Here is a 15,631-nt window from a genome sequence, read left to right as displayed (position 1 = left end):
CAAAACTGCTTTTGCAGTATCCCACAGGTTTTGGTAGCTTGTGTCTTCATTGTTGTTATGCTCAAGGAAGTTAATGATTTCCTGTTTTATTTCTTCCTGCACCCATCTGTTGTTCAACAGAAGATTGTTTAGTTTCCATGCCTTTGGGTGGGGTCGAGCATTTTTGTTAGAGTTGAGTTCCACCTTTAGTGCCTTATGGTCTGAGAAGATACAAGGTAAAATTTCAATTCTTTTGATTCTGTTGATATTTGTTTTGTGTCCCAGGATATGATCAATTTTGGAGAATGTTCCATGGGGTGATGAGAAGAATGTATATTCTTTATCTTTGGGGTGGAGTGTTCTATATGCGTCTATCAAGCACAGTTGTTCTAGAGTCTCATTTAAGTCTCTTATATCCTTGTTTAATTTCTGTTTAGAGGATCTGTCCAGCTCTGTAAGAGGAGTGTTAAAGTCCCCTGTTATGATGGTATTATCAGATATAATATTGCTCAGACTGAGTAAGGTCTGCTTCAAGAATCTGGGAGCATTTAAATTGGGTGCATAAATATTTAGAATTGAAATGTCTTCTTGTTGTAGTTTTCCCTTGACCAATATAAAGTGACCATCTTTGTCTTTTTTGACTTTAGTTGCTTTAAATCCACATGTATCTGAAAATAAGATTGCAACTCCTCTTTTCTTCTGAATTCCATTTGCCTGAAAAATTGTCTTCCAACCCTTGACTCGGAGCTTTAATTTGTCTTTTGAAGCCAGGTGTGTTTCTTGCAGACAGCAAATGGATGGCTTGTGTTTTTTAATCCAGTCAACCAATCTATGTCTCTTCAGTGGGGAATTCAAGCCATTAACATTTATTGAGATAATTGACAAGTGTGGTAGTATTCTATTCGTCTTATTTTGTGAGAGTCCATTGCTTAGTTTTATCTTTTGCATCAGTGTGGAGGTTAGGTTCTGTCCTTTAATTTCTGAGTTCTTACTTTGCTGCTGATCCATTGTGGTGGTCAGTGTGCAGAACAGGTTGAAGTATTTCCTGTAGAGCTGGTCTTGTTGTGGCGAATTTCCTCAATGTTTGTATATCCGTAAATGATTTGATTTCTCCGTCAATTTTGAAGCTTAGCTTAGCAGGGTACAGAATTCTGGGCTGAAAATTGTTCTGTTTAAGTAGATTAAAGGTAGATGACCATTGTCTTCTTGCTTGGAAAGTTTCATTAGAGAAGTCTGCGGTCAATCTGATGGATTTGCCCCTGTAGGTCAACTGGCGCTTACTCCTGGCAGCTTGCAGAATCTTTTCTTTTGTCTTGACTTTGGACAGGTTCATCACAATGTGTCTTGGAGAAGCTCAGTTAGAGTTGAGGCGACCTGGGGTCCGATATCCCTCTGAAAGCAGTGTGTCAGAATCTTTGGTGATATTTGGGAAATTTTCTTTTATAATATTCTCAAGTATGGCTTCCATTCCTCTGGGGCATTCTTCTTCCCCTTCTGGAATTCCTATAACTCGTATGTTGGAACGCTTCATAAAGTCCCATAATTCTGACAGTGAACGTTCTGCTTTCTCTCTCTTCTTTTCTGCCTCTTTTACTATCTGAGTTATCTCAAAAACTTTGTCTTCTACCTCTGAAATTCTTTCTTCTGCATGGTCTAACCTGTTGCTGATACTTTCCATTGCATCTTTAAGTTCCCTGATTGACTGTTTCATTTCCTTCAGCTCTGCTATATCCTTTTTATATTCTTCATATCGTTCATCTCTTATTTGATTCTGTTTTTGAATTTCCTTTTGGTTATTTTCCACTTTATTAACAGTTTCCTTCATTGTTTCCATCATTTCCTTCATTGTTTTCAACATGTGTATTCTAAATTCCCTTTCTGTCATTCCTAACATTTCTGTATAGGTGGAATCCTCTGCAGTAGCTACCTCATGGTCCCTTGGCGGGGTAGTTCTGGACTGGTTCTTCATGTTGCCTGGAGTTTTCTGCTGATTCTTCCTCATGGGTGATTTCTTTTATCTGTTTACTTGCCCTAATTTTCCTTTCAATTCCTCTTGCTCTTTAAGTTCTTGTGCCTGTGGACTAAGGGTTACAGGACCAGAAGGGTGTGAAGGTTTAAGAGCAAAAAAGCGATGAAAGAAATGAGGACCGAGTGATAAGAAAAAAAAAAAATGAAAAAAAAGAAAAATAGAGAAAGGAGAGTGGTTGGGTGAAAGGAATATTGACAAAAAGAAGAGAGGCACAGAAAGAGGGAGACAGAGCAATATAGGTGTACAGTAGGGTACTTTGATACAACCTTAAAAAAAAAAAACACCTTCTGGGGGTGCCAAGTGGGGTGGTTCCCTTGAGGTCAGCAGCTCTTTGCTAACCTGATCAGACACAGTACCCCACCTCCACCAAGTAGAGAGGAAAGACAAAAATGCTATAAATCAAACCAAAACAAGCAAACAGAAAACCTTGCGGGATAAAATTGGCTGGAAAAACCAAATAATAGTGGTAGAAACACTAACAAAAATGAAGTTCTGATTATTGAAATAGGCAGCAATGGGAAATTATAATTAAACTAGAAAAATTGAGAAAGAAAAAGGATCTGTGTGGAAAAGGTTGAACTTAAAAAACAAAACAACAATCTAGAACGTCAAAATAAACAACAAAAACAACCAAACCAAAAAAAAAAACAAACAAACAAACAAACAAAAAAAAACACACACGCAACCAAAAACAAAGCAGTATGTATATGGAATTGAATATTGTCTGGGCAACACGTGGTCTTCTGGGGTATGAGATGTTAATCACAGTTCTGATACGACTGGAGGCTGCTAGTTTCTCGAACCCCAGCAGGTAGACACCCTAAATCTCTCTTCAGCCCACTTAAAAGGCACTTTGAACTTGTTCACTTACTGAGCAGAAGCTTTCTCAGGGAAGTGCTTGTTGCTGGAATCACTGCTGAAGTGGCTATCCACTTACCCTGTGTGTCAAAACTGGTCTCCCTCTGCCCCCGAGGGTTAGGGCTGCAAGGCGGCTCAGACCCCGCCCTTAGGCTACTTGGTCGCTGGGTTACCAGCTCCCACCCAATTCCAGCTCTGTGACCCTGAGGGCGGAGCTTGCCAGGGCAGATCGCTCACAATGTCTGCCTGTGACCCAGAGCCAAACTCTATTAGCTCCGTCTGGCTCAGCGGCTCAGACTGGGGCCCTAGACAAAGGCCAAAGTTCTCCGCACTCCGCTCAGGCTCTCCCCAAGGCAGTTCAGCTGAGTGCCAAGTCCAAAGACACCAAAACAGTTCACAGGTAAGGCCTTTCTGGTTTGCAGTCTCGCAGCTACTGAACTTACAGTTGCGGGCGGGTTTAGGTGGATTGAACACACGCGACCACTTGCCGGTTTTCCACTGTTTTAGTCCTCCTCTTGGGGTCCAGAAGTCTCTCGCTGACTCCCTGTATCCTCTCAGGGGTGATGATAGGCAGATCCCACCAGCCAGAGATGCCTGGAGTCCTATATCCCCAGACTCACGGTGCCCAGATGCAAGGAAGCTGTTACTCGGCTGCCATCTTGCTCCACCCTCGGAAATTGCACAATCCTATGCAGAACCTAGCTGGTAAGGCAAGCTACCTCCTGTCTCCAGTTCACCCATGTCAGGAGAATGGGCCCTCTGTCCCTGCAACATCTCCCTTGTACGGAATAATACTCTTGCCCCTCTGAGAGAGCAGCTGCCAAGTCACCAGGCCTGCCCATTGCAGGTCCTCCTGGGCAATCAGAGGAAGATTATTAAATATGAGATTTCCCCAGGGAGTGTCAGCAAATGGTGGCTAATTTGACACAGATGCTCAATTTTCTGACCATATACCCATCTGCTGCCAATTTTACATTGTGCTCATTTTTTTTCTAATTGAGACAATAAAATCCATTTGAATTGATTCAGATCCTCCTTCTCTTCCTTCTCCTCCCCCATTGTCTCTTCTTATTATATTTAAATTTGTCCTTCAGTCTCTAAATTCCCTGTGACTATTACTTGAGACACATAGCATTTGAGATACTTCACATCAGTCAAGTGACCAATACTTATTGTGCCTCCTGCTATAGCCTTGACTACTCAGTGTACAAGTAGTTGGAGTTTGTGTGAGAGCAGAGCAATGAAGACAAGGAAACAACCCATCTGAGTTCAAGTCAGGATTCTGCCATTTACCTAGGCATTTCTTCGAGCCTCAGTTTACTTATCTGTCAGATGGAGAAAACACTGACAACTCTTAGGGCTGCTGTAGGCAGGTGCTTAGCACATAAAAAGTGCTCAGTCCCTGATAGTGAATGTGGTAATAGCTACCACCTGTGATTTTGCAGGCTACATGAAGGTAGTTTGAAGATTTTTTTGTTGTTTTTTTCTGCTTTAGCTCACAGATAAAATGTCTTCTATAAAACAAGCAAACAAACAAATGTATCTTATATTGGAACAAGTTATAATGAAAAGTTAAATATAAAATATGAAACTAAACAATCAGTAGACGAAACCTTGGGAGAGCTTGAGGGTAACTTGAGCATGAGGAAAAAACACAGAAACCCAGAAAAGAAAAAGAAGAACTACATAAAAATTATGTGTAGCAAAAAACAGAGGCCAAAACAAACTGGGGGTAACATATGAAAGTCACATAATAAAGTGGTACTTTCCTTACATATAAGAAAAAAATTGTTGGGTGGTGCCTGTGGCTCAAAGGAGTAGGGCACTAGCCTGACGTACGGAGAGGTGGCAGGTTCAAATCCAGCCCTGGCCAGAAACAAACAACAACAAAAAAAAAAAAAAAAAAAGAAAAGAAAAGAAAAAAATTGTAAGAGAAAAATCAACAACTCTATGGAAAATAGAAAAAGTATAAATGGTTCTAGAATGTGTGAAAATACTCTCAGTCTCATTCACTATAAGAGAAATGCAAATAAAACACTTTTCACCAATCAGATGGGCAAAATTCAGACAGTCTGATTAGACTGTTGGTGAGAGTGTGTGGAAACTGGCATTCTCATCCATTGCTCGCAGGAGGAAATGTGAATTGAAGGAGGCTTTGTGGAGATGAATTGGGCAACATATGTAAAAATTACATGTGCACATACTTTTTGATTCAGTAGTTATTTCTAGAAATTCATCCAATGGACACATTTACCAACACACACAAACATGCATGTGGAAGGTTATTTTATTATGTGCTTTGCATCAGCAAAATGTTTGCAAATCACTCAAACACACATCAGCACAGGACAGAGTGAACACATTATGGTCCTTCCAAGTGAAGGCCATGGAAAAGCATATGGATGCATTAATATAGTTTCACAGAATAAGCTCTTAGAAAAACTGTGAAGAAATCAAGGAAGAGTACCATAAGCATAAATAATATTACAAGAAACCCTTTGAGTAAGGAGAGAAATATTATACTTAATTTTTTGTTTATGTAGGCATAAAATATTCGAAGTGTACATAAGAAACTAAGTCATTGACTGATAATAAATAATTGAAACTGTGTGGCTGGGGAAGGAGGGTAAGAGAGTTTTCATATATTCTCGTTTATACTTTTAAATTTTGAGTCACATGCATGTATTGCCTATTTTGAACAAGTAAGCAAAACACCATCTGTACATACAAAGTACTGCCTTTCATTTAGAGCACAAGAGGGACTTTGCCTTTAAAGGTCTGTTAGACCCAAACCAGCAAGGGGAATTGAGATCTCAGAGAATTTCCAGAATGGTAGAATCACCTAATGATATTAACAGTACTATAAAGAGTCTAAGGTTCATCTTTCCGACTTTTCATTTGAGGCCCTATTGCTTTCTATTGAGTCCAAAGGGATTGGCCCTAGCTTTCCCAATTTCTGGAATACAGGGATTTGAGTGACAGTGAGACCAATGGTAGAGATGCCGTCTGTGCCAGTGGGTAGCCAGAGGGCTCCCAGGACCCCTCCTCCCTACCTGTCGTGGACCTTGAACAGCAGATACTGGAGGCAAGAGTGGGGGGCAGAGATACAGCTGAGGGGCATCTGGGGAAAGTGATAAATGAGCCAGGTGGTTTTGAATTACAAGTGACCATAGAGCTAAACTGTCACCATGGAAAAATGAAGGCATGGAAACATAGCGGCTGGAAACACAGGGTCTTTCCACTTAGCTGCAGTTGTCCAGCGGGTGTTGGAAATAACCCACCCTTTGGGCTCAATGCAGCTGGAAGGTTTTGTCTCTGACCTAAGGCTAGATCTCCCAAATAATTCTACAAACTTGGCCTCCCCTGTCAAGGACTAGCAGAAGATTTAATAGCATTGGCTGATTTATGCTGGCTGTTGTAATCAAATTCCGAGCCAAGGCGCAGCCAGCCATGGGGAGGTTTCTTTATGTTCCCTTGGATCCTAATAGCATTGTCTCCTCCTTCCTCTCCACTTACCACATGCTGTTTGGTCAAATTAGAACTTGAACTCAACAAGCAGATGCCGTCTTTTAGATAAGGTCCAAAACACTTCCCTTTTGAGAGGAAAGGGGGATGGGTTTGTTTCTTTGAATCTATGTGTATAAAGGAGATACCTTTGATATAAGACTTATATAAAATAATGGCAAATGAGATGATGATTTTCTTTTATCCTATGATGAGGGCAGACTTTTCCTCCTCAAGGCATCTCTTTGGGGTAGGGCAGGGATAGAAGAGAAAGCCTTTCACGGGATTCGTGACCCAGCCAAGGTCTCATAGACTGGCTGCAGGTCCCGTCAGGCAATGCTGGTGCCTCAGCTCTATGTAGCTGCAGGAGCCCATAGATATTGGCCAATGAGGGCACTGGAATGGCCTGTTCCCAACTCTAATCCATGTGGAGATATTTTCTGTTACTTTTTTTTTTTTTTGAGACAGAGTCTCACTATGTCACCCTCAGTAGATTGGTGTGGCATCGTAGCTCACAGAAACCTGAAACTCTTGGGCTTAAGCAATTCTCTTGCCTCAGCCTCCCAAGAAGCTAGGACTATAGGCACCTGCTACAATGCCCAGCTTTTTTTTTTTTGTCTTTGTAGTTGTCACTGTTGCTTTTTAGCAGGCCTGGCTGGGTTGGAACCTGCCAGCCCCAGTTTATGTGGCCGACGCCCTAACCACTGAGCTACGGGTGCTGAGCCTGTTTTATTCTTTTTTATTATGAACAATTCCAGAAAAATAAAAAGAACTGTCCAGGGAATACAAATATGCCCACTATTATGGGCTGAATTGTGTCTCCCCAAAATTCATCTGGGGAAGCCCTAATTAGACCCAGTCTTTACAATGTAAGATATTTCAAGGATGGGTCTTCATAGAAGTGAGTCTGTTGAAATGAGGCCATGGGGCGGCACCTGTGGCTCAGTCGGTAAGGCGCTGGCCCCATATACTGAGGGTGGCGGGTTCAAACCTGGCCCCGGCCTAACTGCAACCAAAAAATAGCTGGGCCTTGTGGCGGGCGCCTATAGTCCCACCTTCTCGGGAGGCTGAGGCAAGAGAATCACTTAAGCCCAGGAGTTGGAGGTTGCTGTGAGCTGTGTGAGGCCACTGCACTCTACCGAGGGCCATAAAGTGAGACCCTGTCTGTACAAAAAAAAAAAAAAGAAATGAGGCCATGAAGTAGGCCCTAATTTAATTTGACTGGTGTTCTTATAAGAAGGGTAAGATCAGACAGAGAAACCAGGGATGCATGCACAGAGGAAAGGCCAAGTGAGGACAAAAAGAGGGCCATCTGCCAGCCAAAGGCATTTGCTCAGGAGGAGCAAATCCGCCAGCACCTTGCTTTGGACTTCAGCTTCCATTCCCGTGAAAGACCCATTTCTATCGTTTACACCACCACCACCCCCAGTCTGCAGTACTATGTTAGGGCAGCCCCAGCAGACAAACACACCCACCATGGGGTGTGTTTTACTGCACTTACCAGTTTAGAAGTAGGATTATATTAACAGCAAGAATAGCATTCTTACTATAACTGGATTCTGCAAGGAAGAACACAGAAGCCCACAAAGGAGCCTGACCGAAGTTTAGTCAAGGAGAGGAACTTTGTCAGTAGGAAAGTAGAACCCAGGTCCTCCTCCCTCCTCCTCTGCACACCAAGGTTTGGGGATGGAGCAGCAGCTGTGAAGTGCTCCAGAGCTGACGGGATCCTAGGCTCTGCCCCAAACATGTAGATGTTTTGGCCTCACGTGGGTTCTGGGATCCCTGGGAAGGGTGTCTGCATTATCTAAGCCACAAAATCTCGCTGCGCATAGTAGTGGGAGACACAGCAGGAGGCAGACGGAAAGCAGAACTCACTTTTGCCTCATCGCAGGGAGGAGGCCTATGTGTGGCAGCAGTGGGGACAAGAGCATCTGGAACAGTGCCCAGGGAGGCCATATTCCAGAAGTGGGCTCTGGACTGGTTGATGAATCCCAGAGCTGCAATTAAGACAAAATACTGTGAATATGACACCTGCTGACAGCTGCAGGAAGGCCCCGGAACTTTTATGATGAATTAGATTTTGCAGGCAGCTCTGCTGTGGTGAGCCAGCACTGGGGCCAACGCACCTGAGGGAATCTGAGAGCAAAGATTGCTCACCAGTGGGAAAAGGGAAAATCCTCTCTCTTTGTCCAGGTCTCTTATGAGGGACCATTTATGTCTCAGGAATCATAGACCCTGATAGAAGCCAAAGCTGGAAAAGGCTTAGAGCTCATCTGATCCAAGGCTCCCATTTTACATCTGGGAAAATCAAGGCCCAGAGGGAAGATGCATCATCCAAGATCACACAAAGAGTTACTGCCATTGTTAGAGACAAGGGTGCCTCGGCCCAGGCTGATCTACCTGGCTGAAGGGAGGTAAAAGTAGTTGAGCCACTGTGAGTGCTTGAGGACAGAGACAAAGCCAGAGACAAAGAAAGAGAGTCACAGAGACAGAAATAATGAGACTGAGAGAGAAAAGAATGCAGCAGAGCAGGGAAACAGAGCAGAGAGAGACCGAAGACATTCATGAACCTAAATAATTGGGTTCAAAACAGAGATTTAGACACCTGCAGAGTTGGACAGGATCCCAGCAATTGTCTAGTCCAGCCACCTCCCTTTTTACAATAATGAAACAAAGTACAGCTGAGTGTTCTTACATGTGTAAATTGTTTTAGAAAAAGTTTGATGCCATTTTGATTTAAAAAAAAAATGCTTTTGGTGTGAAAAGTGGAAAAGTTCCAAGAATTTCTGACATGGGAAAATGAAGATCTGTAGGACTATGACCCAGAACAGGGACATTTGGGGAAGTATGATGCAGATAATTTTTCCTCAACTGTCTGGGATTCAGGACTTAGAAATCCCTGTCATTATTGCTAACCTGTTTCAAGAAGGACAAAGGGGAATTCCCCAGAGAAGGCACAGAGCCTAAGCTTTCCCTCTCACTGCTCCCATCTTGGTACCAGCAAATCTCTGCTTTCTGCTTTCTTTTTTTGGCCGGGGCTGGGTTTGAACCCGCCACCTCTGGCATATGGGACCAGCGCCCTACTCCTTGAGCCACAGGCGCCGCCCTGCTTTCTGCTTTTAAGGCTGAGCTCAAATGCCACTTCTTCCAGGAAATCTTCCCTGATTTCCCACTTGGACCCCCTTCCCCTGAGGGGAACCTGAAACCCATCTCTTCCTCCTGTAAATCTTTCCAGACACCTCATGTTGTAATTCCTCTTTTTCCACATTATACAATAATTATCCAAGAAAATGTCAATAAAAGAGCCCCTATTTTGCACCAAGAATGTCAAATGCTGTAGCTTTAATCCTCACAATAAACTAGCAAGGTGGGTTTGCTGTACCCACTTTGTAAGTAGGGAAGGTGACAGAGACAATGAATAACCTTCTCATGGTCACACGGCTGCTAAGTGGAAACACCAGGACTCTAGGGGCAATATTCTTTCCATAACACTGAACAACATGTTCTGAGGGCAGGAACCGTGTCTAGTCATTTTATCTCTCACAATTTGATAGTCACTGTGTGTTTCTGAGTGAATAAAACAGTGAGTGAATGAATACAGAAGTGCCTTTTCTTTTCCAGGCTATAGTGCAGGGGTCAGCAAACTACAGCCTGCAAGGCAAACCAGTGTGCCTCCTATTTGTGTGAGTGAAGTTTTACTGGAACACAGCCACATCCGTTTCTTTATGTATTGCTTAGGCTGCTGTTATGTACAATGGCAAAGTTATGTTGTGACAGAGACCACGTGGCCCATAAAGCGTAAATATTTACTATCCAGCTTTTATTTGCAAAAGTATGCTAATTTCTGCTATAGTGTGTGGTCTTTACCAAGCTGGTTAAAACAACAGTGCTGATTGCTAAGTATTAATAATCTTGTCTTTATGATCTAGAATATTGTGGGTGTCCATGCTCAGGCACTGCGTGTGCCTATAAGGTACCAGGCAGAGTTCATGTGTATCTGGTATATGCCACTTTATTATTTTACGGGCAAACCTTGTACAGAAAGATTTGCCCACATGCCCTTTGGAAATATATGTGTGTGTGTGTGTTGTTATTCTTGTTATTTTAATTAAGTTTAGCTTTGGAAATACATGTGTGTGTGTTGTTGTTGTGGTTATTTTAATTAAGTTTAGCTTTGGAAATATGTATGTGTGTGTGTTGTTGTTGTTGTTGTTATGTTAATTAAGTTTAGCTTTGTCGGCAGCACCTTGGCACAGACATGGTGAGAGCTGAGTCGCCTGGCCACCAAGGACTTCTCTGAAGCAGAAGAGGACAGATTCCCCTTGAACAATCTCAGTGGGGGGTTGACTTTAAGGCTGGCCAGAGCAATATTGACGAGGCAGTTTTTGAGCCAAATGAAAAGCAGCCTGTTTAACCAATTGTGGCTTGCAGGGGGATCACTATCCTGGGCTCTCAATCTCACGTCCTCTGCTCAGCCAAAGGCACTCTCGTCCTCTAAGCCTCCCCTAGAACAGTGTTTCTGGGGAGCCAGAGCAGGGCTGCCTCCCCATTCCTGCTCCGGGGAGCTCAGGATGGACCCCTAGCATCTGGGGCAGAAGCAATATCAAAGCAGGGATTGGCTGACTCCCACCCCAAATGCCCAGCAGACCAGGCGCTGGGAGCACTCGGGGGCGTGACAAATCACAGCCTGTCTCCAGCTTGTGTTCCCTGGCCAGTCTGCCTTGGGCCTTGCCTCACAATGACCGGCCCATCATTCAGCTTCATTCATCTGCTCACCATTTCAGGACTGCTCTGTCACTCAGCACGCTGCTTGGGTGAGTTGTGGGTGTGCGTATGTGTGCATGTGTGTGTGCGTACATGTGCCCATTGTTTGGGAAAAAGACTCTTGGAAAGCAGACTTTAAAGTCTGGGAACAGGCTTTAAACTTAAAAAATTTCAGCCCGTGTTGGAATTAGAATGAAAAGGGGTTTCAAGGTGGAGTTGGTGGGGACCTGGTGTCCAAGTTCATGTGTACCTCTGTGACCTTGATTTCAGGCTGGCAGGCGGGCAGGCTGGCAGCTGCAGCTCCCTGGGCTTTAGAATAAAATCTTGTTCTGTAGTCCAGGGTCCCCTGGTATTAGGTGGCAAAGACACCTCTCTCACTCTCCAAATGGACTGGCTTAGTGTGGCTCAGAAGCCAGTCACCAGACTGCCAAATTTCTTTGTCTTGCTCACTCAGGGGAAAATTGCAGATGACAAACTTCTATCACAGTCTTTCAGAGGATTTCAAATTACTTTCAATTTTTAGGATCAGAATTTGTTTTTCAGAATTTGTGTGGGGGTTGAAAGAAATTCGTAGGGTACAACCTTCTCTGGAATATGTGAATTGGGGGAAACTTGGGACAAATTGCAGCCAGTTAATGTGAGAATTTTATTGTAGCTGAAATGCCCAACTCCCAGTCAGGGGACTGAGAGCTGCAATGGAGTGTGTGCCCTTGGCCTTCTCTCCACCCTGGGTCTCTTTCTTGTGCAAGTTCCCATAAGCAAGGACAGACCCCCAAGCAGGAGGAAGAAAAAGTAAAATGCTGACTAGTTCACCAACTGGACAAGCAGGTGCAGAACAGTTATTTTGCAACCTGTTACAGTCAGGGTGCTTATGTCACATCTTTCCTTTGGTGGCTTCTAATGACAGATTTGCTGGATTTGAGGGGGGCTGCTTGATGCAAAAACAGGAGGCAGAAATGGAAAAGGCTGTCCTTAGTAACCTGGGCTGTGAGTGGGGGATGAAAATGTATACAGTGGTGATCGTAGTGTCAGATATATTTTAGAAAGGACTCTGCAGATGGCTTGGGCAAAAGCCCTGTGGTATAGGGTGGTACCTGTGGCTCAAAGGGGTAGGGCGCTGGCCCCATATGCCAGAGGTGGCGGGTTCAAACCCAGCCCCAGCCAAAAACAAACAAAAAAAACCCTGTGGTATATATAAGGCAACTAAGTCCCAGACTGAGGAAGTAAGTTGTCCCAGGTCACATGACCACTCGTACCCAGGCTTACACTCTTGGATCCAAGTCCATATCTTTCCAAGAGTAATTTGGAATGAATCACTTTCCAAGGATGTGCCTCAGTTTCTCAAAATGAAACAGGATAAAGGATCCTTTTCAAGAGTCCAACAGGAAAAATCAACATCAACAATAGCAAACAGACAAACAAACAACAACAACAAAAAACAAATACTTGCCCAAAGCCTGCATTAAACAGTTACCCACAGTTTGACCATGCAGTGGCCACATACAATATGACTTTGATGGCTTTAAGTCAGGATAAGCAGTACTGAAATTCTGTGAGAGTTGGCACTTCCAAGGCAGCTGCCTGGGCTGAGCCATGGGGCATACCCGGGTCTCTGAGGCTCTGTGTATGCACACACACGGTTATTTACAACAGCTACAACAGCGCCTACTGGTGCTTTTTCAGATTGGACCCTGAGCTCAGACATGATTCCACAGAGACAGCACAGCCTGAAGACCTACAGGCCACTCGGGTGACACTAAAATAGACATGTGAAGTCCTGGCTTAGTTGACTGGGAGGGAGGAGCTGGGGGAAGCTGCTCCCAAACACGTCCACCTGATGGAAATATTCTCAGCTGGAATGAGCTGTAAATAAACTAGACAGCTAAAAACCAACAGCTCCAGGGAGAAGGGGGAGGGGCAGAAATAGATGGCCTTCACCTGCCGGGAGTGAAGTGGGTCAAGGGGAAGGGTGAGGAGGAATGGGGTGGGAGAGAGAACATTGCAGATGCCTCAACAGGAAAAGCAACTGATAATCTGTGGTCGCTAAAGAGTTCTCCAGTTTCCAGGAAGAAATGAGAGAAGTTATTGCTTTGAATGATGCAAGGTCTTTCACCAGTGGAAGGCCACACAGGGTGCTGGGTGAAGGAAGGCATCGGAGGCCATATATGGTCTGGAAAAATAATGGTAATGACTGCAAATTAGCTGTGCGGACATGCCAACCTCCCAGGTGTTCCCAGCTGGCAGAAGCTTTGTGGAAAACTGCAGCCTCAGCCCTTAGTTGTCCGCTGAGGCAAAAGAGAGAGAGATAGGCTTGGCACCTATAGCATAGTGGTTACAGCACCAGTCATATACACCAAGGCTGGTGGTTCGAACCCAAGGCCGGGCCATCTAAACAACAATAACAACTGCAACAAAAAATAGCCGGGTGTTGTGGCGGGCGCCTGAAGTCCCAGCTACTTGGGAGGCTGAGGCAAGAGAATCGCTTAAGCGCAAGAGTTGGAGGTTGCTGTGAGCTGTGACAGCACAGCACTCTACCGAGGGAGACATAGTGAGACTCTGTCTCAAAAAAAAAAAAAAAATAGAGAGAGGGGGAGGTAAAGGAGAAACTGTACCCAGCAGACCTTAAAAGGTACCTGACAGCCTTCTCCACATGCCCAAGGTCAGGTGGGATAACTGAACTCATGCTTTTAGCCACACAACATTCTAGGGAAGAAACTACAAGAGGAATACATTGATGTTAACATCAAGCTCTGGAACAATATAACTATATTATCTTATTGCTAAGAAAGAGAAAAGCAGCCCACGACAGCTGGAGCTGACCAGACACAGATGGGCATGGTGTTCTCCTGCTAGAACACCAGCATCAGACAGAGCCACCCGTGACTTCCATGGATCCAGACAAAAGCAAAGATCACTCTACAATCAAGAGTGAACACAGATGAAAACAAGATTATCATCCAGCCCCCAACATGACCAAACATTCTCCCATCCTTGCTGATGGGAATGATTGCTGTTTTTTTTAAGCTCCAGTCATGCTAGGAGTATATGCCTTTTTTTTTTTTTTAACCAATCACAGCTTTAGTCTTGCTCTGTTTTGTTCTAGATAAAAATTAAGATACCCACTTATAGAATAGCCCTTGCTTCCTGACATCTTTCAATCAGAAACAAGCTACATTTTGTTTCTTCCTAGTGTCTCCCAAATTACCTACCAAAAGCCCAATCCTAAAACAAATCCTTCCTAATGCTTTCTTACCGAGAGGCCCCCCAGAGGCCCCGGTTATATTCTCCCTGGTTGCACTGAGTCAGCAAACCCTACTTGGTTCAACTGTAGGTGTGTTTCCATGGTCTTTGGTGGTGGCATTGATGCTGTAGTCTTGAGCAGCGGTTATAGGACCTGCCTTCTTCTTAGCTCCCAACCTTCATTTTTACCCACATGGAGTCATAGTGTAGAGTTCAAGAGGAGGTGCTCCAGAGCCAGATTGCCCAGCTCTGTCACCGATTAGCTATATGACTTTAGGAAGATTGTTTAACCTCTTTGCTTCCATTAACTGACCTGTAAATGGGGATGGTGATTAGCTCTCAGGGTTGCCGTAGGATTCAGTGAATTCATGTGAGTAAACTCTTAAATGGTGCCTTGCATGTGGTGTTTGTCATTAATATTATTAATTCAGATTGGGCTTAGTGGCTCATACCTGTAATCCTAGCACTGTGAGAGGCTGAGGCAGGAGGATCAATTGAGCTCAGGAGTTCGAGACCAACCTGAGCAAGAGAAACACACTATCTCTACTAAAAATAAAAAAATTAGCTTGGCATTATGTCTGGTGCCTGTAGTCCCAGCTACTTGGGAGAATCTCTTGAGCTCAAGAGATCAAGGTTGCTGTGAGCTAGCCTGACACCACTGCACTCTGGTCTTGGTGACAGAGTGAGACTCTGTTTCAAAAAGAAAAAAAATATATGTATGTATTATTAATTCAGCAAACATTTATGGAGTGCCTAGTGTATGCCAGGTACATTGCTAGACCCTAAGGATAAAACCTGGCTCCTGCTCTCCCAGAAAGCACAGTTTACTCAGGGAGATGCAGTTCCTCCCATAGAAAAGAGCTAACAGGGGTAAACTCAGCGAAAAACATAGGAGGGCCACTCAACCTTGGCCTAGGAAGTCAAGGAAAACTTCCTGGTGGAGGTGGCACCTGCACAGTCTTGATAGGCTGGGCTGCATATGGGAGGGTAGAGGACAGGATAAGTGCAGAAGGGTCATCCAAGCATCACAGGTCCTATCATCTTCAGCCATCATTTGAGCATCTTTCTGCCTCCCATGAGGCCTGGTCCAGTGCCTGGCAAAGTGCTCAAGTGAATAAATGCCTAACACCCAATTTGGCAGCTGTCCCCATAACCTAGAACCTCTTCTGACTTTTCTGTCCCATACTGTGATCACTGTTGCCCAGGTCCCCTGCAACTTCAAAATCACCATTGATTCTCCCTCCTCTTTCCTTCCTC

The 15,631-nt window shown here is 44.2% G+C and overlaps 1 protein-coding gene across 4 annotated transcripts in view; it reads left to right on the top strand.

The window, feature by feature from the left end:
- COLQ (collagen like tail subunit of asymmetric acetylcholinesterase) overlaps positions 1-15,631 on the top strand; it is a 76,160-nt gene that overhangs the window by 19,003 nt on the left and 41,526 nt on the right. For 2 of the 4 annotated variants that reach the window (XM_053600610.1, XM_053600609.1), the window contains exon 1: positions 10,904-11,184. The exons of 1 other annotated variant lie outside the window; for it this stretch is intronic. Coding sequence is in view for 2 of the 3 variants with exons in the window: in XM_053600609.1 (XP_053456584.1) it covers positions 11,109-11,184 (76 nt within the window). In the remaining variant the exon portion in view is untranslated. Of the gene's footprint in view, positions 1-10,833; positions 11,185-15,631 lie in introns of those variants that run through there. One more of the 4 variants, XM_053600608.1, reaches the window with a different exon arrangement.

This window comes from Nycticebus coucang, chromosome 8 (assembly GCF_027406575.1).
Source record: "Nycticebus coucang isolate mNycCou1 chromosome 8, mNycCou1.pri, whole genome shotgun sequence".
Lineage (NCBI taxonomy): Eukaryota > Metazoa > Chordata > Mammalia > Primates > Lorisidae > Nycticebus > Nycticebus coucang.
The sequence above is the reverse complement of the archived record's forward strand: the minus strand, read 5'-3'. Positions and strand labels throughout refer to the sequence as shown.